The sequence below is a fragment of the Halichoerus grypus genome, chromosome 5, assembly GCF_964656455.1.
Source record: "Halichoerus grypus chromosome 5, mHalGry1.hap1.1, whole genome shotgun sequence".
Taxonomy (NCBI): Eukaryota; Metazoa; Chordata; class Mammalia; order Carnivora; family Phocidae; genus Halichoerus; species Halichoerus grypus.
This window is the reverse complement of record NC_135716.1, coordinates 131,043,364-131,066,713: the sequence shown is the minus strand read 5'-3', so window position 1 is coordinate 131,066,713 and position 23,350 is coordinate 131,043,364. Positions and strand designations below refer to the sequence as shown.

The following is a 23,350-nucleotide window of genomic DNA, read 5'->3' as shown; positions in this document are numbered from 1 at the left end:
ATAAATGTTGATTTCAAACACTAGAGCAGATGAGGGGAATATCAAGGAAGATGTATTTACAGGAAAAAAGTAGAGGTAAAAGAATTAACTTCCCCTTTAATGAGAAATAAACTTTAAGACTAAATTGACATAAGTTTTTGAAAACATGTAATAGGGAAAACAACAAGAATGTAAGAGGAAATAACTATGTGGAGTAAAGATTATATATTAGAACAAGTAATCTAATCTAGCTAGTCTTTCAGATCGAATATTTTAGTGGAATCTTACTCCTTCAGGGGTATAATGGGAGAAAAAAAGGGATACACTTTGGAGTCAAACTGACATGTTAAAATCCTGAGTTCATTACTTATTCATTACATGGCTTCAGATAAGGTACTTTTTTTTTTTTTAATAAACTGTAGTTCCATATCTGTATTAGGGAATAAAATTATGTACCTTGCTATATGTAAAGCACAAAGCAAAGTGCCTATTATTTTCATTATTCTTAAAATAATATCTGTATTGCTTTATGGTTATCTCTATTTAGGATGTGACATAGATGGAATGAAAATTTTGCAAGGTAAGGTGGACATTTTGAAAAATAGGGAAGAAAAGGCAGGCCTTAAAGGGACCGTCTCAACACTCAAAGGACAGGAGGAGGGTTATAGGGACAATAAAGAAGGAATGGGTATACAAATGGAAATTCGTATATGCTAAAGACACCTTTCCCCTATTTTGCAAAGCCATAAAATCCTCTGAGTAACAGTCATCCTTATTACCCCCTTCCACACTCTACTCTTAAATTAAAACCTAAGGTGATTTTATAAGAAAAAATAGGAAAAATAAATTTACAATTACTAATTTAGCAATCTAATTGAAATGCAGTTTCTGATAATCTAGTCCTATAATCATCTGTCCATGTTTTTCATGATTTCAATCATACATCCAATTTCTCAGCCTGATGAAAAATCACATCGGCCCCAAATTATATAAAAATTGGAAAATCACAACTTACCAAATCTTCTAAATTGAAAAGTTGTTCAAATCCCTCTGGAATGCAAGTTAGTTCATTATGCTGGAGATATAGACCTTTCAGGTTTCTTAAATTTGTAATTTCTTCAGGAAGTATTTGCAGTTTGTTATGGCTATTGATTGATAAAATAAATGCTGAGTAATTCAGTAACAACATAATAAATATTTGTAAAGGTATTTTTGCTAACCAACTACATGGGCTCATTTTTAAAAATGAAATATGGTTACTAATTCTAAAAATTTATCAAACTTCACATCCTAAAAGTATATAACTCATTAAGATTATAGTCATCTAAAGTAATCAAATTGAGAGTTTCAAAGAAAACAAAGAAATAAAGGTTTTTATTTTTATTTTTTTTAAAAGATTTTTATTTATTTGACAGAGAGAGACACAGCAAGAGAGGGAGCACAAGCAGGGGGAGTGGGAGAGCGAGAAGCAGGCTTCCTGGTGAGCAGGGAGCCTGATGCGGGGCTCAATCCCAGGACCCTCGGATCATGACCTGAGCCGAAGGCAGACGCTTAACGACTGAGCCACCCAGGCGCCCCAAGAAATAAAGGTTTTTAACCAAATAATTTGTGAACTTTTGATTGCTTCCTTATAACCTACTCTTGATTTTATACGCAATGTGAGAGGATACACTGGACTCTTAATTTTTCATACTGTATCTGAATTTTATTTTATTTTAAAGATTTTATTTATTTGAGAGAGAGAGAGAGAAAGAGAGAGTAGTGCTCATGTGAGCACAAGTTGGGGGAGAGGCGGAGGGAGAAGGAGAAGCAGGCTCACCACTGAGCAGGGAGCCCGAAGCAGGGCTCGATCCCAGGACCCCAAGATCATCACCTGAGCCAAAGTCAGACACTTAACCGACTAAGCTACCCAGGCGCCCCTGTATCTGAATTTTAGAATTCTGACAGAGATATGGGCACATATACACTACAATGGAGTCATAGCTTCTATGGGGAATGTGTTTCTAAGCTAGCACTCAAGACAAAAATAGCTATTTCTGTTTAAGGGCCTGGTATGTCCAGCTGAATGTAATGTGCAACTCCACTCTTCTTTGTACTTAGTTTTACTTTCAGCTCAGTCCTTCTGTAGAGGTACTTGGTTTATTTTTAGAAGTCCCAAGTCACTGAAGATGATACATTCCCTTATAATTAAGAGATGACCTGATTTAATTTATTCCCAGATTTACCTCAACTATTCACTTAGGAATTCCATTCTATTTTCATGCCATCTACAATTACTTAACAAATAACAGGGTGAAATGAGAAATATAATGGGGTAAAAATAACCTTAAATTATACAAAAATAAAACCAGTTGGAACAAAAATACCAAAAGATGTCTTCTAAAATAAATAAAAACCACTAAAAAATTGTCAAAAATTGGTTATTATTGTTGGTCACTTAATTGAAATCTTTGTAGATTTCACAGGGATGTAGTTGGGCAGAGATGTAATTCTAGCTACATATTTCCTCCATTCCTCTCCCCATCTATTTCCTCCAACCTAACGCTTATACTCTGAAGTGTTGGAAGCTAAAGCTAAAGCCAAAGCCATACCCAATCCATACTCCCTCACATATTCTCTCAACCCTCCCCATTCTTGCCTTTGCAGGCCACATCCTGCGTTGGACTTGTATGGGGAAGAGGTTCTGATGTAGCTCTCAACAACTAGCACCTTTTATGTATAGATATTTTTGTTGATTTGTGGTAATTTTTTCAACAGATGAGGACTGTAACTTAAGGAAACGTTTTCCCTCAATTAATTTACCCACAGAATACTGAGACTTGATTATGCTATGTTAGATAGATCTGTAACCATACCAATTTTATGAACCACAGTTTTTCAAACTATGTTTTGAACACTTAATAAACCTTTTTATCTCCTAAATGAAATCTTCCCAAATCCCATTCCCCTAATCTGTGTATATATAATACGCATAAGGTACTTAATTATTTCTTGGAAGTCTAGATGTGTATTAAAGGGCAAACAAAGTTAGCCAGAGCCTTAGCCACCTGGCTTCCTACATACCTACCAACAAGTACCAGAAGCATATCTGTAGAACTCCAGGAGTCCTCAGAAAAGTTTAAAAGCTACTAATACTAAAACCATGACATTTTTCATCATTAATGAAAGAATTATTTCAAATTTTTTCCTATTGCTTAACCTAGATATTTTTTAGAATATCAAAGTAACTTAAAACCTGAGATATCAACAAAAAGGTTACTAAAATAACCAGTAAAAATTGCTACATAAAAATAAAACAAAAAGAGGACACATGGGTGGTTCAGTTAGTTAAGCATCTGCCTTTAGCTCAGGTCATTATCCCAGGGTCCTGGTATTGAGCCCCAGGTCCTCGGGCTCCCTGCTCAACAGGGAGTCTGCTTGTCCCTCCCTCTCTGCCCCCCCGCCCACTTGTGCTCTCTCTCTCAAATAAATAAAATCTTTTTAAAAATTAAAATAAATAAATATATAAGTAAATAAAACAAAAAGTACTTAAAAAAATCAACTGGCCTTACATTTATAAAATCAGAAAAACATGCAGGCAATTCTGCAAAAATAATAAAAAATTCAACAAAAATCATCTGAGAAAATTTAAAATTCTTACTCTGGAGTGCCTGGGTGGCTCAGTCGGTTAAGCACCTGCCTTTGGCTCAGGTCATGATCCCAGGGTCCTGGGATTGAGTGCCGCATTGCGCCCCCTGCTCAGTGGGGAGTCTACTTCTCCCTCTACCCACCCCGCTCTCTCTCTCTCTCACTCTCTCCCTCAAATAAATAAAATCTATAAAAATAAATAAATAAATAAATAAAAATTCTTACGCTGCTTTTACCACTTTGAGTAAATACAAAAATATTTTCTAGTATTAAAAAAAATTTTTTAAGAATATTAGATTTACACCCTTGTATTAGCAATATTGAAATTAAATAAGCTTAAATTTTACCTGACATTAAGTTTCTGAAGATTTTCTAACTCTCTTATGGCAGAAGGAAGGGATGTCAGCTGATTATCATGTATCTAAAAGTTATTAAAAAACAGTCAATATCTTAGTCTTTTAATTAACCATATGAGTTTGCCATTGTACAGAATTTTTCAACAATAATTCTGCTATTCTAATTTAATAGTATACTTGGAATATTGTTAATTTGTTCTATGTATAGAAGCAGAAAAGGAGTTTGAAGTTGACTAAGCTCCTGTTCAAAAGTCATGAAGTGGTAAGTCATCAATTTTAAATATTACAAATAAAAAAAATAACCTTACCTCATTCAGTGAAATTTCAATCTCAAATGAGAGATGAGAGGGTTAGAAACTAATAGCACTTGATGGTATAATTTATGTCAACATATACAAAAAATGAAAACAAGAAAGAGGAGGAGGAGCTCTATTATGTTCTCATATTATTTTCAAGATATAAAGAACCTTAGATTCAATCCATTCATTTTGCAAATGAGGAAAAAAACTTCTCTAGAAATTTGACCAGATCCAACACTTTCAGACATGAATTGGAAGATTTCTGATGTTCCTAAGTAAAGTACATCAAAACTCCACAGATTGCGAAATAAACTACTCATGCTTTACAATATGACATGGCAACGAGACTAAAAAATAGTCCTTGAATAAACACACAAGAAGTTCAATAATTTAAGTCAGTATTGAAGTTTAAAAAAAAAAAGTAATTTCAAGTACTGCTTTAATGTCTAGGTTGATGAAGAGAAAAATAACAGCAATAAAAGAAAAAAGATGAGCAACAGCAACCACTTGTTAAATATGGATTCTGTTTACATGCAATAATGCATTAAATTCTAAGAACAATTTTTAAAAATAGGTAGTAGTGTCAGTCCTGGTTTATAGATGTGGAAACTGAGGTACAATGAAGTAACTTTCCCGAGGTCACACAGCTATCAAGTGACGCAGTCAGAATTGGAAGCCTTATGTTCTGTAAGTGCACTCTTAACCATCATGCTATGCCTATCAATAATTTATTCTTCCTTACGTTCTACCAATTAAACATGTGTTTTCTGCTTATCAAAGCCTAAATTTACCTTTAGACTCTCCTTAACAACCCATATTAATACCAGTCAACTTACATCAAGTACAGTGAGTGCAGGCAGGAGTCGTAGGTCATCTGTAAGTGACTTAAGTTTATTGTTGGATATGATTAGTTTGGTCAAATCCGTCTGCTCCCACCATCGCTCAGTAGCACTGAATGAAAGATTCTGATTAGCTTCCTCAGGAATATCCACATTTATTCTCCAGACACACTGAGGTACTATTTCCATCACCACCACACCAAAAAGAAAGAAAACAAGAAGTGAGATACTAAGTGACATACTTTTATAATAGCCATTCAGTTTATCTATTGAAAAGCATTTTCTGAAACATTAAAAACTTTTTAAAAATTCAAAGAGCAATAAATTACAACTAAAGTTGATTTTGTTCAAAAACAGAATGTGATATGTATTTCATATATTAAATCTTACTTTTATTTTCTTTTTTTTTAAGATTTTATCTGTCAGACAGAGAGAGAGAGAAAGAGCACAAGCAGGGGGAGGGGCAGGTAGAGGGAGAGGGAGAAGCAGGCTCCCCACTGAGCAAGGAGCCTGATGCGGGACTTGATCCCAGGACCCTGGGATCATGACCTGAGCTGAAGGCAGACGCTTAACCATCTGAGCCACCCAGGTGCCCCTTACTTTTATTTTCATTCAACTATATTTACTATACACATACTCTGCACAGCACATTGTAGTAGATATATAAGACAATAAAGAATGGACTTTATCATTATGCTAATACAATAAAAGCATGAAAATCAACATTTACAAGGTGATGTCATAAGTTTTATAACAGGAGTATATACTGTCTGAGAAAGCACTAGTAATAATAATATCTAATAATAATAGCTAACATTTACAAATACCAGGCAATTTTCTAACATACTCATTTAAACCTCATAATAACTCTGAGGTAGGTGCTATTACTATTCTCATTTATAGATAAGAAAAATGGGGCACAGAATGTGTAATTTACCTAGGGCTATCCAGCTAGTAGGTAGCAGAAATGGGATTCAAACATGTGCACAGCTATATTGTCTTGACTCTCAGTGGACATTTGGAAGGCATAACTAATTCTGGTAGCTGCTATTTTACCTAACATACAATTTTATTTCTTACTCCATCACACAATATTGTGTGAATTCTACTGCAGCAAATACAGTAACCTCTTAAACACAGCAAATAAGACCATATAAATTGAACAGGGAGAGTCCAGGTTCACCACTATAAAATCTGAAACTCCAGAAGGTATTAACTTGCTATAGCGTTGTAGCAAAACTATTTTAGAGTCCTTCATTCCAGGGCACCTGGGTGGCTCAGTCGGTTAAGCGTCTGCCTTCGGCTCAGGTCATGATCCTAAAGTCCTGGGATCGAACCCCACATCAGGCTCCCTGCTCAGTGTGGAGCCTGCTTCCCCCTCTCCCTCTGCCTGCCCCCCCAACCCCCCTTGTGCTCTCCCTCTCTCTCACTCTCTCAAATAAATAAAATCTTAAAAAAAAAGAAGTCCTTCATTCCTTCATAAAAGTAGGACTACATAGTAGTATGATCTAGAACTTTCAGCGGTTATTAATCAAGGCAACAACTGGTTATATCCTGCAGTCATTGACTAAGATGTCAGAATGAGACTAAATGGAAAGCTGTGGTCCAAGTTTCAAATTCAGCACATTGAAGTATAATTCAGGATTACTAATCTGATATAATGGTTTTATAGTAGCAAAGCAAAGCTCCTGAAATCCATGAGACTTACACTCCTTCAAAAAAATGGGGTATCTATATTCATATTAGAATGAATGAAGATCCCTTTCCTACCCCTTCTCTCTGGTTAGGTAGCCTCTTCTTTATACTTCTACCAATGAATCCAGATAATATGAATATTATAGAATATAAGTCCATTCATGTTTCTGTTTGCGGATAGAGGTTTATTTTTAAAGTAAAGCAAAATAAAAAGAATTCACTCTCCCCAACTTTTTCGAGAGCAAAAGCACCATAAAATGTACCATTATTACTACTATTACTATTACCATTGCTACCATTATTATTATTATTATTTTGGTATATAGGTATGGATGGTTGAGTGGGAATAAGAAATAGAGATCAACTACAGATTAGCATGAGAATTTACTGACACCAAAAGAATCCATATAACTGGCGATGTTCATGTATTTGACTAAATATCAATGTTACTCTTGAGAAATTTTTTTTTAAAAGCTACCAACATGCCATCCAGGTTCAGTCACCAACAAAAATTTCCAGAACAAAAAAACAAGGCAAGATGAAACAATACAAAACACACAAAAAGGTACAGAAGAAACTATGTGATATGCACAACTCTACTCCTAAGAAAATATATAGAGCATTTGTGCATCTATTTTTCTCTGATACCTATATATAGGTACATTAAGATGATTATAATTAAAAAGCAATGTAATAACAAATTTTGGTGGGGCCGAAGGCAGGGAGCACAAGAAATTCACACAACATAATGAAAATACCTGTTACCCATCAACTATACTAAATCAATGTTACAATTTTATCATTATTTCAGATTTTTTTTGTTAGCAAAATTTGTCCTTGTGGGAACTATCAAGGAATGGATAACTGTTGATACTATATTGTTACTGAACATGTATCAATTTGCTTTTCCATTAACACTGACATACTGCTCATTCTTTTCCCCATTACAGTTTGTGAGGTATCCCAATTTCTTGAAGAGCTTACAGCTTCAAGATTCATGTCACTTTTCTTTCCCTACCCAAAAACACAAAGAACCACTAAAAGTTATAAAAAGTCCTAATTATTGAGGAATTCTATAGAGCCATCCTAAAATAGCTTACCAATGCATGAAACAATCAGGTAAAGATAAATGTCAATAGGCATATAAATGTGAAAAAAAATTACTATGTAGTCAGGTTTATTTATTTATTTGGCTCCACACCAGTGTGGAGGCCAACATAGGGCTTGAACTTACAACCCTGAGATCAAGACCTGAGCTGAGATCAAGATTTTGACACTTAGCCAACTGAGCCACCCAAGTGCCCCTCATTTGCTTTATGTAAAATTTAAAGTATTATATAAAACGTCAAATATATACATAAATTTAGAGAATAGTATAATGAAGTAACACTCCATGTATCCATCATCTACCTATAACAATTATCAACTCATGTCCAGTCTTGCTTCATAAATAATCTTATTTTATAATAATCTAAGCTACAATCATAAACTAGAAAAAGAACCCAAAGTAAACAAAAGCAAAGAAATAGAGGGGAAATCAATGAAACAGAATAGATAAAAAATAATGAAACCAATACCTGTTCTTTGAAAATTGGAATATCACCTTAGATCCTACAGATGTTAAAAAGATAAGGGAATATTATAAACAACTTTACATCTATAAATTCAACAGCTTAATTAAAATGAACAAATTCCTTGAAAGGGGGAAAAAAAACCACAACAGCAATATAAAACCTGAGTAGCCTTGCATCTATTAAAGAAATTGAATTTGCTATTTTAAATATTCCCATTTAAATATTAAAACATATTTAAAACAAAGAAAACTCCAGGCCCAGATGGCTTCACTGGTGAATTCTAACAGACATCTGGAGTAGAAATGATATTAACTCTATATAGACTCTTTCAGAAAACGGAGGAAAGAGCAATCCCTAACTCATTTTATAAAGCCAGCATTAGCCTGATACCAAAACCAGACAAAGACATTAAAAGAAAAAAGAAAAAGAAAAAAACTACAAACTCCCTAATGATTATAGGCTCAAAATTCCTTAACAAATTTATTACCTACATATAAAAAAATACATCAGAATCAAGTGGGAATTACATCAAGAATGAAAGACTTTTAACATTTGAAGATCAATGAGATCTATCATATTAACAGAAAAAAAGACACCAATGATTCTCAAGAAATGCAAAAAAAAAAAAAAGCATCTGACAAAAATAAACAAGAAAAAGTTCTCAAAAACCTAAGTACTGAAGGGAATTCCTTTGACCTAACAGAGGGTTTCTATGAAAAGCATATAGCTAACATCATACATAATGGTAAAGACTAAGAGCTTTCGCCCATTATCACTACTTCAGAATTTTACTCTGGATCCTGACCAATGTAGTAAGATAAGGAAAATAAATAAATGGCATTCAGATTGGAAAGGAAAAAGTAAAACCATCTCTATTAGTAGAAAACATGATCATCTATGCAGAAAATCCTAAGGAATCTATAAAAAAATTATATGGAATGGGTTTAGAGATTCCACAGAATTCAAGGTTAATATACAAAAATCAACTGTGCTTCTATGTATTAGCAAACAATAAATGAAAATATTTTTTAAATGCTTAAAGATTTATAAGACACAGCATCTAAAACCATGAAATAGGGCTAAGCTTAACAAATATATGCAAAACCTTTGGTATGAAAATAAAAAATATTGCTGTGAAAATTTAGAGGTCTAGATAAACAGATAAATATACCACATTACAAACTAATTAAGTTGTCACTTCTCCCCAAGGTGACTTACAGATTCAGCACAATCCTAATCAAAATCTCAGATTGCGTTTCCACAGAAATTAACAAGCTGATTCTAAAATGTATTATGAAAATGCAAAAGAACTAAAATAGATAAAATAATTTTTGAAACAGTAGAAAAAAGTTGTAGAACTTAATGGTACTTGATTTAAAGTCTTACCATAAAACTTGTCAAGACAGTGTATTAGTATAAAGATATATAAATCAATAGAAAAGATGAGTTCAGGAATATTCCATGCAATAATATATTATCAATTATTTTCAACAGAAGTGCCAATTTAATAAGAAATAGTCTTTTCAACAAATGGCACTGGAACTGTAAATTCATATGGATAAAAAAATGAACCTCCACCTTTACCTTATGACACACTCTAAAATTAACTTAAAATAGATCATAGACTTAAATATGAAAGACAAAACTATAAAACTTCTAAAAGAAAGCAGAGGAGAAAATCTTCACAGCCCCTGGATGGATAAAATTTCTTAGTACAGAAAAAGTACAAATCCCAAAAGAAAAATAATTGATAAATTGGACTTCCTCAAAACTGAAAACTTATGTTTTTCTAAAGAAATCATTAATCCTCAGGCCAGGAAAATATATTAGATATCAATAGAGATAGATATCTGAGAAGTACTTCTGTCCCCAAAATATAAAAGTTCTTACAACTTAAATACAAATAGCCCAATTCAAAAATAGACAAAAAATCTGAACACTTGGCAGAAGATATACAAATGGCCAATGAACATTGAAAAAGATGCTCAACATCATGAGTCATTAAGGAAATATAAATAAAATCATAAGGAGGTACTACAATACAAGCACAAGAATGCTAATGTCAAAAAGACTGACAACACAAAGTGTTGGTAATGATCTGGAGCAAATGAATCTCTCATGTTTACTGGGAGCAAAAAGCTTAGTAACTTCTTAAAAAGTTAAATATACACTTATTACTATATGTCAAGCAATTCTACTCCCAGGTATGTAACTCAACAGGAATGATAACATATGTCTACACAAAGACTTTACTTGAAAGCTCATGGCAGTTTTATTCATAACAGCCAAAAACTAGAAGCAAATCAAATGTTGATCACAGGTGAATGGATAAACAAATTGAGGTATATACATACAACGGACTATTACTCAACAATAAAAAAACTACTGATATAAACAACAGGGATGAACCTCAGAAAACATACTAAGCAAGAGAAGCCTAAAACAAAACAAAAATTGCAAATGTATAATTCTGTTTAAATGAAATTCTAGAAGCAGCTAATCTACACTGACAAAAAGCAGATCACCGGTTGTGTGGAATTAGCAGTGGGGGTTGACTGACAAAAAAGGGGCATAAGGGAACTTTTTGAGTGTTGGAAATACTCTGTATTTTTTACTGCGGTAGTGGTTACACAACTTATGTATGTGTATATATATGTGTGTGTGTGTACATATATATATATCAAAACTCGCTGAATGGTACACTTAAAATGGATGCATACATTGTTTATAAATTATACCCCAGTAAGGTTAACTCAAAATAAAATAAAGATGATGTAATATATCAAGGTAATCTTATGTATGCATATATTCACATATATGTATATATATATATCAAATGAATAAACAAATTGAGATACATATATATGCATAAATATATGTACATATATACACCTACACACACGCATATATATATTTCTCACAAGATGATAATTGTTTCAAACAGTACTACTCGATACAGCTTTCTGCAATGATGGAAATATCCTATATGCTGCACTATTCAATATGGTAGCCGCTAGCTGCATACAACACTTAAAATGTGGCTAAAGAACATGATTTTTTATTTTATTTAATTTTGGTTAATTAACATTTAAATAGCCATATGTAACTAGAGGCTTCCACAATGAACAGAATGGCCATTAACGAAGACTGAGAAAAGATTCCTTTGCATGTTTTTTGGTGCATATTACTTTATCTTCCACTGACAATAGCTAATTATAGAAATGGGGACTACAGATGAGTTGATGGTAGAGAACTGTCTAATTTGGGGAAGATACTTAGAAGTGGGTAAGGGAAGAAACAGAGAAGAAATAAAAAAAAAATGTTTAAAATGGTGTTTACATGGAAGGCTAAAAGAATGTGTAGCCAGTAAACTACAGAAGCAACAAACCATGAAATTTAAAAATCTATTTTGATGGTTTTGAACAGTTGCATAGATATAATGATCACCCATAGTATATGATATTTCCTTAAAGTAGAAAATCGTAATCATTCCTATTAAGGTCTATACCCTTGTATATGTAGATTCCATCTGCTAAACAGTTGTAAATATATTAAACTATAATACACCGTATCACATCATGGATGTATCACTGACCAAAGAGTCAGAGAACTAAGCGTTGGTTTAAACTGCGCAACTAATCAAACTGGCCAGTAATCCAACATCTCTTGTTACCAATTTCCCTGTTGATTAAATAAGAGGGCCCCACAGTAATATAAAAGCTAGGTAGGATGCAGCAGTAGTAATACAAAAAGTCTTCTGCTAGGTGCAGAACAATATTTTAATATCAGCTTATCCTACAAATGCCATTCACTAAACCCTCTACCGAATTATGAGGATTTTACAGGAATAAAGCAGTAAATCCAGCACTATGTAAAAGATCAGGGAAAGCTCATTGATAAACATCCAAATTTCTCCACAGTGGCCCCTTTCCATTAAAGAAAGAATCCCATACTGACGATCCACAATACTGCAGTGTCACTTTCAGACTATCTTTAAAGTTTAATAAGAAACAAATACACTCATACACTTATACACACACACACACACCACCAGAGTAAAATTAAATAGTTATATAGAAAGCATTAACTCAGTTTCAGCTTGAGATTGACCCAGAGGAATGTATCTTTGTGTTTTAGAACACCTGAGTCATTGTTATGTTAGAAGGCATGAAGAGAACTGTTCTCTCCTGAAGTCCAGCAGGATACTGTAAAAAAAAAAAAAGAAAGAAAGAAAAGAAAAAGAAACAATGTTTAACATATAAAAAAGAAAACATTTTTACCAATCACTTTAAGAGAAAAACAAGTTTGAATTTATACTTTAATTTGAGGGTACATTCAGCTTTATAGTGAAGATAAGCCTCACTGAAACTGTAATTCCATTCTTCCCAATCTGTACTTTTCCTGTGACAATAACTATGACAGATGGCATTCACTTAACTAACACCCTCTGTCCTCTCCTACTCAAGAAAACATACTAAAATGCAAATGAGTGAACATATTAATAAAGGGATAAGTTTAAGTTCTGCACTAATTTATTAAACACATTTTGGCACTGATAGTAACTCGAGATACACTTTTCAAGAGATTGAAACACTGAAGTTCAGAACTATTTTAACAGACCAAGAAATAGGAATGGCACTTTCAGTTAACCATCTAGTTCCTTGTTTCATAACCCAAACAAGCAGACTTCCCTGGATTTTAGTATACTAAAAACTAAATGTTTACCTCAAGATTCTGCTATTATATACAGATTAAAACACTTTCCTCTTGTTTTCATTTCTAAGAATGTTCAAGAATAGCTTATTTGGATGATCCATTCAATAGTTTCTTTCTGGAATTATTTGTTATTAAAATGTGATACTTTGGTTAATTCTTATTAGCTGTTTAGACTATTAAATTCGATTAAGACAACCAGTAGTCAAAATAGAGTTAAGCTAAATAGTAAAGCAGAACACAGTTAATATAGATTTAAGGATGGTTGTTTAAAACTTGAGAAATATATGGTTTATGTTACACTTTTTACTGTGTCATAACAAACTGTACATACTGAAAAATGCAAATTCTCAGTACCTTTAAACAGATGGCATGACATCGTGAGGCCTAGAAGCCCTAAACCTATTTACTTAATTCCACAATGGAAACTAACCAAACTGCTCTCTTCAAAATAAGGATACCCTTATACCCATATTTCCCTTTCAAATAATATGGTTTCCAAATAAATTTAATTGGTTTGTTTAGTAAAGTATCCACTTACCAATTCTCCTGTCAGTTCCTAACAATGTGGTTTCCTTTAAAATTCACAGCATTCTTTTTGTTCCAAACTCTGGTACCTTTTACTTTCATTCAGTTTTTGATGTATCACCCAAAAACATTTTCTACACTACTATTCTACCAATGTCACGTAACCACAAGGCAACAATCAGTACCTCCTTTTCAACTCCATACATATATATGCATAAATATACGTACATATATCTGATCCAATGAAAAAGCTGCAATATCCATACTAAACCAAACAATGATATATTTTTGTGTACTTGTTCAGAAAAAGAGCTGTCATTCAAAAATTTCCAGAATATTTCTAATATTCTTCTTTGAAGTTGGTTATTAACAGTTATTTTGTTTCAGCACGCCTTTGTCAGTTTATAGAACTGACACTCAAGAATGATAACTTCAAAACTGCCAACAATATTCAAATGTTTAAGTAAATTATAGTAGTCATAAGATGAAATATTATAGTCATTAAAAATAATCAGATTATTCAAGTGACACCAAAAAATGTCCAAACAGAAGTACAGCAGGACTCAGTACAATTCTAAATTTGTTTAAATAAAAAACACAAGGCAAATTATACATCGTATTCACACAAAAAAACTTTAGAAGAAAAACCTTCAAAATATCAACAGTGACTAACCCTGAATGATTATTTTCCCTTTTTATGCTTTCTATAGATTATACTTTTTCTATAATAGACACAATGCTTTTATAAAGAAGAAAATGATAAATGGGTATTTTCATAAAAGAACTATGGCCTATCAAAAGAAAGGGTACTAAAAGCCGTCAAGAGTACTCATTTCAGTTACAGGTAGAAATTAAGGTGTACTGGGTACCAGTTAACACCCTATTAGGGTAATAAAATGCCTCACTGCTCTTAGAGCTTCCACTAAGAAGAATCAATTCAAGAAGGCCACCATCTAAGAAAAAGAATAAACAGAATTTTAACTGCTTTGGGTTATATACATCAAAATGAAAGGCTAGGTTCTATTTTTCCAATATAGAAATAATGGACATGAGCAATTTTAAATTGCTGCATAAATATGGAGGGAAGAAAGACCTGGAGTACAACACAAAAATTTGTTATTTGTTCAATAAGTGCAATTCTTAATAAATAAATTTGAATAAAACATATTAAAATGCCTATGTGACTATAAATTGTTTGAAGTGTTAATTTGCTTCTTCACAATATCTGGAAGAACCACAGATAGCAGATATATAACAAATGCAATTTAAATAAGTATCTGTAACTCCCCACAGCATTCAAACACTTTCATATTTATTATCTCATATCTTTCATATAAAATATCTCATGATATCTCATACATATTGATAGCAATCAGAAAGAAGCCATGTTTGATAATCGCTTTTGAACATAATTCATAATTTTAGGTAATAACATTTGGAGATAATAATAAAAATAATGAGTCTTTTATTTTTATTTATTTATTTGGAGATAGAGAGAGAAACGGGGGTGGGGGCTTGGGGAGAGGGCAGAGGGAGAGGGAGAATGAGAATCTTAAGCAAGCTCCACGCCCAGTGTGGAGCCCGACATAGGGCTCGATCTTAGGACCCTGAGATCATGACTTGATCCGAAATTAAGGGTTGGATGCTTAACCAACTGAACCACCCAGGCACCCCAAGAAGACTTTTTAAAAAATGAGTATATTTTAAAAAGTGTAACAGTAAAAGGGACAAGATAGTAAAAGTTTATCAGAAAATAGTAATCATTTTTCTACAACTAATTTATGTCAAAAAACAAAACCACTTATGTAGCTTTCATCTATATGTCATATAACACAGACTTTAAAAAATCCTAACAGGCCACTGGCCTTTTATGTATCACTTATTCACTGAACCCTAACTTACTGCACAGAGACATGCAGCATGAAAAGGCAAAAGACAACCATGCTCAACAGTAAGAAAACAAACAACCCAATTAAAAAATGGACAAAAGATCTGAAAAGGCACCACACCAAAGAAGATATACAGATGGCAAACAAGCTTATGAAAAGATGTTCCACATCATATGTCATTAGGGAATAGGAAACTAAAACAACATTGAGACAGGACTACATACTTAATAAAATGGCTAAACTCCAAAAACCTGATAATACCAAATAGCAGCAAGGAAGTAGAAGAGGAACTTTCATTCATTGCTGTTGAGAATGCAAAATGCTACCTCCATTCTGGAAGACAGTCTGGCAATTTCCTACAAAGCTAAGCGTAGTCTTACCATGTGATCTAGCAATGGCACTCTAAGTTTACACCCAATTAGTTGAAAATTTACGTCCACACAAAAACCTGAGCACAAATAGCAGCTTCATTCATAACTGCCAATAACTGGAAGCAACAAAAATGTCCTTCAAAAAGTAAATGGATAAAATGGCACATCCATACCATAGAGTAATATCCAGTGATAAAAAGAAATGAATTATCAAGCCACAAAAAGACATGGAAGGACCTTAAATGCATACTGCTTAGTGAAAAAAGCCAGTCTGAAAAAGCTACTTATTGTATAATTCCAATTATATGGTATTTGGGGAAAGGCAAAACTACAGGAGCAGAAAGAATGGTGGCTGCCAGGCTTGCCAGAATGAATAGGTAGAGCCCAGAGGATTTTTAGGGCAGTAAAACTGTTCTATATGATACCATAATGGTGGATACAGGACATTATGCATTTGTCAAAACTCATAGAACTATACAATACTAAGAGTGAACAGTAATGCGAACTATGGATTTTAATTAATAATAATGTATCAATATTAGTTCATCAACTGTAACAAGTACACTAACATTAATGTAAGATGTTAATAAAGGGAAACCATAAGCTGGGGTAAGGGTGTATATGGGAACTCTGTACTATCTGTTCAATTTTCTGGAAACCTAAAACTATTCTAAAGAGACTTGTTCTACCATCTAAAAGACTGTTTTAAAAGATTAGTTGTTTGGGGAAAAGAATTTTTCATTACTGTCGTTGTTAAAGTATAGGATTCTGAGAAAAGATGGGAGGGCCTTGTAAATACTTAAGGGCAAGATTTCAAAAGGTTTTTGTATGTTGCACTAAGAACTTTATACTGAATCTTATGATGTATGGGGAGTCATTAAATGTGAGTGACATAATAAGATCCAGGTTTTAGAAAGATAACTCTTGGTAAGGACACTGTTTTAGAGTGTGAGACTTAAAGAAATCCAGGAAAGCATTTAGGAAGCTATTACAATGTTAACAGTGATAGCAATAAAAATGATAATTTTTACTGTGTCCTTTTTATTACCAAGGACTTTGTGTGTATTACCTCAATTAAATCTCAGTAGGCCCTATTATCACTACCACATTATAAATGAGAAAATAAGGTACAGTGAGATTAACCATCTCAAAGTTACATGAGCAAAGATATGCAGATAAGGAGCATGGCTCCATGAGGGGCTATACATGTTTCAGAATTACAGTGGTTTGGGTGTCAAAGTTTGAACGACAAGAGATGTTGAAGGCTATAGCTAGATAAACACATTCTACATTATAATAACAAGGATTTCTTTTTGATTTATAAGGTACAAATACCATATGCTTCTCCCATTTATATTTTTCTCCTCTATGAAAAACTATACACCCACTCATTCAACATAATTTATTGAGTACCTAGTATGTGCCAGGTATTGTGGTAAGCTCTATTTACACAATAATAACCTGAACAGTCCTGATCATGTCATCATGGAGTTAAGAGTCAAAATTCATTTGCTCCCTTAAACTTTTTTTTTTTTAAAGATTTTATTTATTTATTTGAGAGAGAGAATGAGAGAGAGAGCATGAGAGGGGGGAGGGTCAGAGGGAGAAGCAGACTCCCCGCTGAGCAGGGAGCCCGATGCGGGACTCGATCCAGGGACTCCAGGATCATGACCTGAGCCGAAGGCAGTCGCTTAACCAACTGAGCCACCCAGGCGCCCTCCCTTAAACTTTAATAGACAAAATCATCTCAATCCAATCAAAAAATACGTTCCAGTACACCACTTAGTATTCAGAAATATTCATTCATTCACTTATTCCTTCCACAAACATTTAATAAGAATCTATTATGAACCAAGCACTATTTTGGTTGTTAGTGAGACAACAATGAATAACACAAAGCTCCTTGATTTCATGAAACTAACATTCTAGTGGGAGAGCAGGGAAGACAATAAACAAATACATAATATAAATTCTGATAGTGATAAATGTTATTAAAAAATTAAACAGGTAAAAAAAAAACCATCGTGTTAGCAATGGTATTTATTGATTAGGGTAGTTAGGAAGGGCCTGTATGAGGTGTGACCTTTGAGCAGAGTCCTACAGGAAGCAAAAAGCCCTAGTCAGGTATCAAGGAAAATGTTCCAGCCTCTGAGAAAAACAAATGTGTATGTACATCTGTAGTTTTAAAATATTTATGTTTCCATTGATTAAAAGCTTTTCCAGATAGAGCAGAGATTTTATGTCATATACCCTTTCATTTGTTCTGAAAGTATTTGCTTGGTCTACTCTATATATGACACAATAAAAAAGCAATCATTATAAGGAAAATGGAAGATTTCAATCCCAGATAGCCTAAAACCTGAATATAAGTAGAGAAAAACATTACAGGAAGAATGCTATATTCTCTCTCCCCAATCCCTCCCTTACACAAGAGACAATCACAAGAGCATTTGGCTATTATTCATTCATGGTATCCAGATAGGTGCTTGTTGCTCTTTACTAGGTTTTTGAGGATGGTCTCAAATTCACTTTGTGTGGCATCTATCTTGATCCTCAATTTAAGAAATATGCTCGGAAAAGTAGGAACCGAACGGGCCAGACCGAACCAGTGGGAATGTGACGGGTGCCTGAATTAGAGCCCGGGGGTCCTGGTTAGGAGACTGTGGCAAAGATGGTCAAAAAAAGCAGGCCAAGGAAAGGGAGTCTGCCAGGGGCAAGTGCTTTCTAACAGCACAATCTGGTCGTACCTCTGGATCTTACCTTCACTGAGATTCCGACCCGACAGGTTTAACTGGCCGCTCTTCCTCGCTGCCTTTAACAGCCCCTGCGGTACTGAAGCACCGAAGTCTCTCCTCTCAGCTCTGAAACCCACTCGGGTATCCCGCTCCGCCACTCCCTTCAGGCGCGACATGTTCAAACCCTTTTGTCCAGAACCGGAGCCCCGCGCGTGACGTTTAAAGATGGCGCCGGCATGCTACCCCGCCCCTGCCGTGAGCGCGCGCTCCGTGCGCTGTGCTCGTGGCCTGGCGACGGGCCTTCGCTCTCCGCGGCGCGGCCCCGATGTCGTCACCGCCAGAGCCTGGGCTGGAGGGTAGAGGAGCCCTTCCCGTTGCCGGTGCCGGCCTTGTGTCTTGCAATTACTTCGCTCAAGTAAGTGCGTTTAACGGGCTGAAGAGGGGCTTTAAGGGTTTATTGTTTGTACTGTTACTGCGACTCCAGCCTTCTCTTCTGTGCTCCCGCCTTGGCGGGGGTGTCAGGGAAGGATAACCTCTCTCCTCGCCTGGCCAGAACGTGGGCCTTGACTAAAACTTGAGACCTGGGCGCGGTCTGCAGCCTCTCTGGACCCTAGTGTGTGTTTGTCGTTGGTGGTGGTGGCGCAGGACCTTCGTCCGGCGTAACAAGTAAAACAGATTTCTGTTCTTCGCGCGTATACCCGGACTCCTAGAATTAGAGCACCTTGCCTGCTGTTGTATTTAGTTTATGGTCCAGAATAGGAGGTGGTGTGAAATGGAAGGGCTGGCATCAGAGGAGAAAAAAGGAAGCTTAATGATAAATGTTCTCTCCACTGGACAGTGTACAGAGACAAGTGGAGACGCAAACTTTAGTGTAGCGAAAACAGCTTGGACTTTGAAGCCCAGGAGATGTGAGTTCGAATCCCAGCTGCTTCTGTATCTTACCCGCCGTGTAACTAACTAGGCAGTTTATTTGCCCGTTTTTAAAGCTTACTTCTTTTTAGTGAAATTAGGAATAATTCCTGTCTCATTCGGTTTTTTTGTTTGTTTGTTTGTTTGTTTAAATAAGTGAAGATAGAGCTTTAACTATTGAGTGCTTGGTGAGGAAAGGGACTCCAGGATAGAAAATGAAAATTTTGTCCGATACGTCGGTTTTCCTGGGTAGTTAGTTTCTGTCTGAAATGTACACCTGTATTGATTCATTCGACAAATAATTAGGAATTCATCATCTTCAGTACTGTGCTGGGTGCTAGACTTTTCTTTTGCCTGAAGTGATTTTGTTTTAAAAGGCATATACCGGGAAATATCCTCCTAACCCTCTATTAACTTGGGGATCTGTAGGATGTTTGAAAGGTAGGATGACGGCCCACTGACAGATTCTGCAGCACAGAGTTTTGCCTGAGTCCAGGTTCTTGCTACCTGTAAAATTCGGTTTTTAACCCTCTCTCACTTTTACTTCTTGGTTCTTTAGAGTTCTTTACACTAAAAGTGAATAGCAGAAAAGTACCAGTAGTTAAACTACCAAGCAAGAAGAGTGGGTTTTAATGCAAGGACCCTAGTTTTTGCAAGGTCACTAATGAGCCTCCTCCCCACCCCAAGTTTATCTTGACAGTAATGATTATTTCCACCTTACTGAGGGGTAAGTGCCAGGCTCAGTGCTAATAATACCTCCTTTGCTATCTCTTATTCAGCGCAATAACCAATTTTGCAGGTGAAGAAATTGAGGCTGAAAGGGATTAAGGAACTTGTTGAATGAAGGTCACAAGTTTCTGTAAGTGGTATAGCCAAGAATATGAACCTAAGTCTCTCTCCGAAGTCGTTCTTGTTAATCATTATGATTTGCCTAGTGGCTTTTATTTCATCATTTTCAACGACTTTATCCTAGAACCATTTTAAGGGACACTTCAATTATGTTTTAAAAAGAGGGTTTTGTCTTTTTTTTAATTAGGGAAAAAAACTTTTCCTCTTTTGTAGCCTGTAACAGCCTACCTTTGGAGGATGAATTGCTCAAGTATTAAAGTTTACAGGAGCTACCACTGCCCCATCATAGATTCCTTTTTTAGTTCAATATTTTTTAAAATAACAGCAAGGTATAATATTTTCATTTATTGTGCTTCTACTTGAAGTTAAATATTTCGTTATTGACGCTTAATTATAGTAAACATTGCTGCATTTTGTAAAAGAGAAGCATAATTCTGTTTAATGGCAAAGTAATTCTGAAAATCCAAGTGACCATATACTTGTGGTAAACTTCAATAGATATAAATTGACATATATAAAAAATTTTACTAGTATGTATCTGTAGTACACTGTATATTATACCTGTGTAGCAAGTGCAGATTAAGCAACTTGAATTGAGCTTCTTTCATGAGAGAGTATAGGTATATATACTTATATTTGTGGGACTTAGCACTTTATATCAATTGTATTACTTTAGGAAGAATGCATTACAGACAAAAAACCCAACTCTTTTTCAAGTTGAGCATTTCAGCAAAAGTATTTGCTTTAAAAAAAATGGATTTTCTAAATAACATGAAATGGATGTCTCCTGTGCAGGGGCTGGAGTCTACTGCATAGATACCTTTTGTAACAGAATTTGCCTAGCTACAATTTATTATATTCATTTTGTTAAAGTAATGAAAGGTTTCCCTTGTCTATCTTCTTTGCCAAGTGAAGAAAGAAAGTGAAAAAAACAAAAAATATATGAACCTAAGAATTACGTCAGCCAAAAAATGCTGTTCTGTTTCATAACGGAAACTATTATCAAAGTAAGATAGAGTGGCTTACTTCTACCGTTACAGTTTAATAAGACATTTTCAAACATGTCTGTGTTACTCTTATGAACATTGCTACATGTTAGATTTTTTTCAAAGCTGAAAAGTACAGTTAAGATGGATTTATATAGGCAAATTGAGAAACAGTAGTTAGGAAAAATGGTATTTGTGCAAAATTTTTAAGCACATTTGTTTTAAAAATGTTATCAACTAAGAGCAAAGTGAATTTGCTTTGCAGACATTTCTAGGAAGTTTCTTTTTGTAAATTAACAGATTTAGATGTAGCCTATTTTGAATTAGTATTATGTTTATCTTTCAGAATATTGCCTAATCAGTGGGAACTACTGTTTTATGGTAAAGTTATTTATTGAGAGAACATTTCACTTTTTAACACTGTCATTATTGATTGGCATTTTTGAACGTAACATATATTGCTTATTAATTGTTTTTTGAGTTGAATTTTTTACATTCTCATATACTTACTATTCAAAGTTTTCTCTATGTTTGTCCCTCTATCAATAAATTGTTTTAAATGATTAAAATTGAGAACAAAATTATGTAGGACAGGGGCTCTCCATGTTTTAAATATTCAACTTTTCAAGTGTTTGTTGCACGTCTTTTAGTTTCCTTTAAAAATTTCAGTTTGCAGTTTCACATGTTTTCCATTCATGCTATAACTACCAACTTTTAAAAGTAGTCAGTAGGAAATATTCCATACTATTTCGTTGAAGGCAGTACATACTTTGCATTTTTATTCATAGTTTCATATGTGGCTTTGAATTGTACTTTGTTGTTAGTGAGTTGTGTGTGATAAGTTTTTCTGATGGAGAGAATGCGTTTTATTTTAGAATAGTTATTTGCATATGTTTTGTATGTTCTCTGTGCTTCTTTTACTTTTTTTTTTTTTTAAGATTTATTTATTTATTTGAGAGAGAGAGAGCACAATGGGGAGGGGCAGGGAGAGGGAGAGAGAATCTCACGCAGACTGTGCACTGAGTGGGGAACCCAACTTGAGCTGGATCTCATGACCCTGAGATCATGACCTGAGCTGAAACCAAGAGTTGGAAGCTTAACCATTGGTGCCCCTTGTTTTTACTTTTGAGTCATAAAGCAGTGAGCTTGCTCTAGGTAGTTTAATATTTGATTCAAATGTTGGGTCTTACATTTTTCTGTGCTTTCAATACAAAAGAATTTCAGTCCACCAGTTTTGGGAAAATAATCATTTTCATTTTCCTCTTTTGAAAAGGCTTTTATGGGGTGCCTAGGTGGCATGGTCAGGTGAGCATCAAACCCTTGGTTTTGGCTCAGATCGTGATCTCAGGGTTGTGAGATCAAGCCCTGCGTGGGGTTCCATGTGGAGTCTGATTAAGACTCTCTCTCCCGGGTGCCAGGATGGCTCAGTCAGTTAAGTGTCTGCATTGGGCTTAGGTCATGATCCCGGGGTCCTGGAATGGAGCCCCGTGTCAGGCTCCAGGCTCAGTGGGGAACCTGCTTCTCCCTCTTCCTCTGCCCCTCCCCCCAGCTCACTTGCTCTCTCTGCTCTCTCTCTCTCAAATAAATAAAATCTTAAAAAAAAAACCTCTCTTTCCCTCTCCCCCCATAAAATAAATAAATAAATCTTTTTTAAAATAAAATAAAATAAAATGGCTTCTACATGCTAGTGTTTTTCCTCTGAAGAAAAAGTGGAGGAACTAGTTAAAAACATATTTTTTGAACCCTAATTATTACTAGTTTTATTTTTTAGTTTATTTTCTTTCCATTGAAGAGAAAAAAAACCTGAAATGGGTGGTTATAGAGCAGTCTTTTTATGTCATTAAATAAATGTTTATTGGCTTTTCTAAAATCAGCTGAGAATGTTTCCCTTATTCCCAGTGATTCCCACTCCTAACCTTTAAAAGCTGTTTTCTTGCTCATTTTTCCAATATTAATGTTTCTCTAACTGAAAATATTAATTTTATAGGGTTTTGGAATTTG

At 34.6% G+C, this 23,350-nt stretch overlaps 2 protein-coding genes across 4 annotated transcripts in view; one reads left to right on the top strand and one right to left on the bottom strand.

Moving 5' to 3' along the window:
* The window catches only part of LRRC40 (leucine rich repeat containing 40), a 47,894-nt gene extending 29,046 nt beyond the window's left edge, over positions 1-18,848 (bottom strand). Inside the window, exons 1-4 of one of the 2 annotated variants that reach the window (XM_078072934.1) lie at positions 18,631-18,848; positions 5,098-5,279; positions 3,954-4,027; positions 995-1,124 (exon numbers count right to left, since the gene is read on the bottom strand). In XM_078072934.1, the coding sequence (XP_077929060.1) occupies positions 995-1,124; positions 3,954-4,027; positions 5,098-5,279; positions 18,631-18,781 (537 nt within the window). In that variant the 5' untranslated portion in view covers positions 18,782-18,848. The remainder of the gene's footprint in view (positions 1-994; positions 1,125-3,953; positions 4,028-5,097; positions 5,280-18,630) is intronic. The other variant, XM_036116880.2, reaches the window with a different exon arrangement.
* A 47-nt stretch (positions 18,849-18,895) lies between these two features.
* The window catches only part of SRSF11 (serine and arginine rich splicing factor 11), a 40,539-nt gene continuing 36,084 nt past the window's right edge, over positions 18,896-23,350 (top strand). The window contains exon 1 of one of the 2 annotated variants that reach the window (XM_036116883.2): positions 18,896-19,020. The gene's annotated coding sequence lies outside the window, so the exon portion shown is untranslated. The remainder of the gene's footprint in view (positions 19,021-23,350) is intronic. The other variant, XM_036116884.2, reaches the window with a different exon arrangement.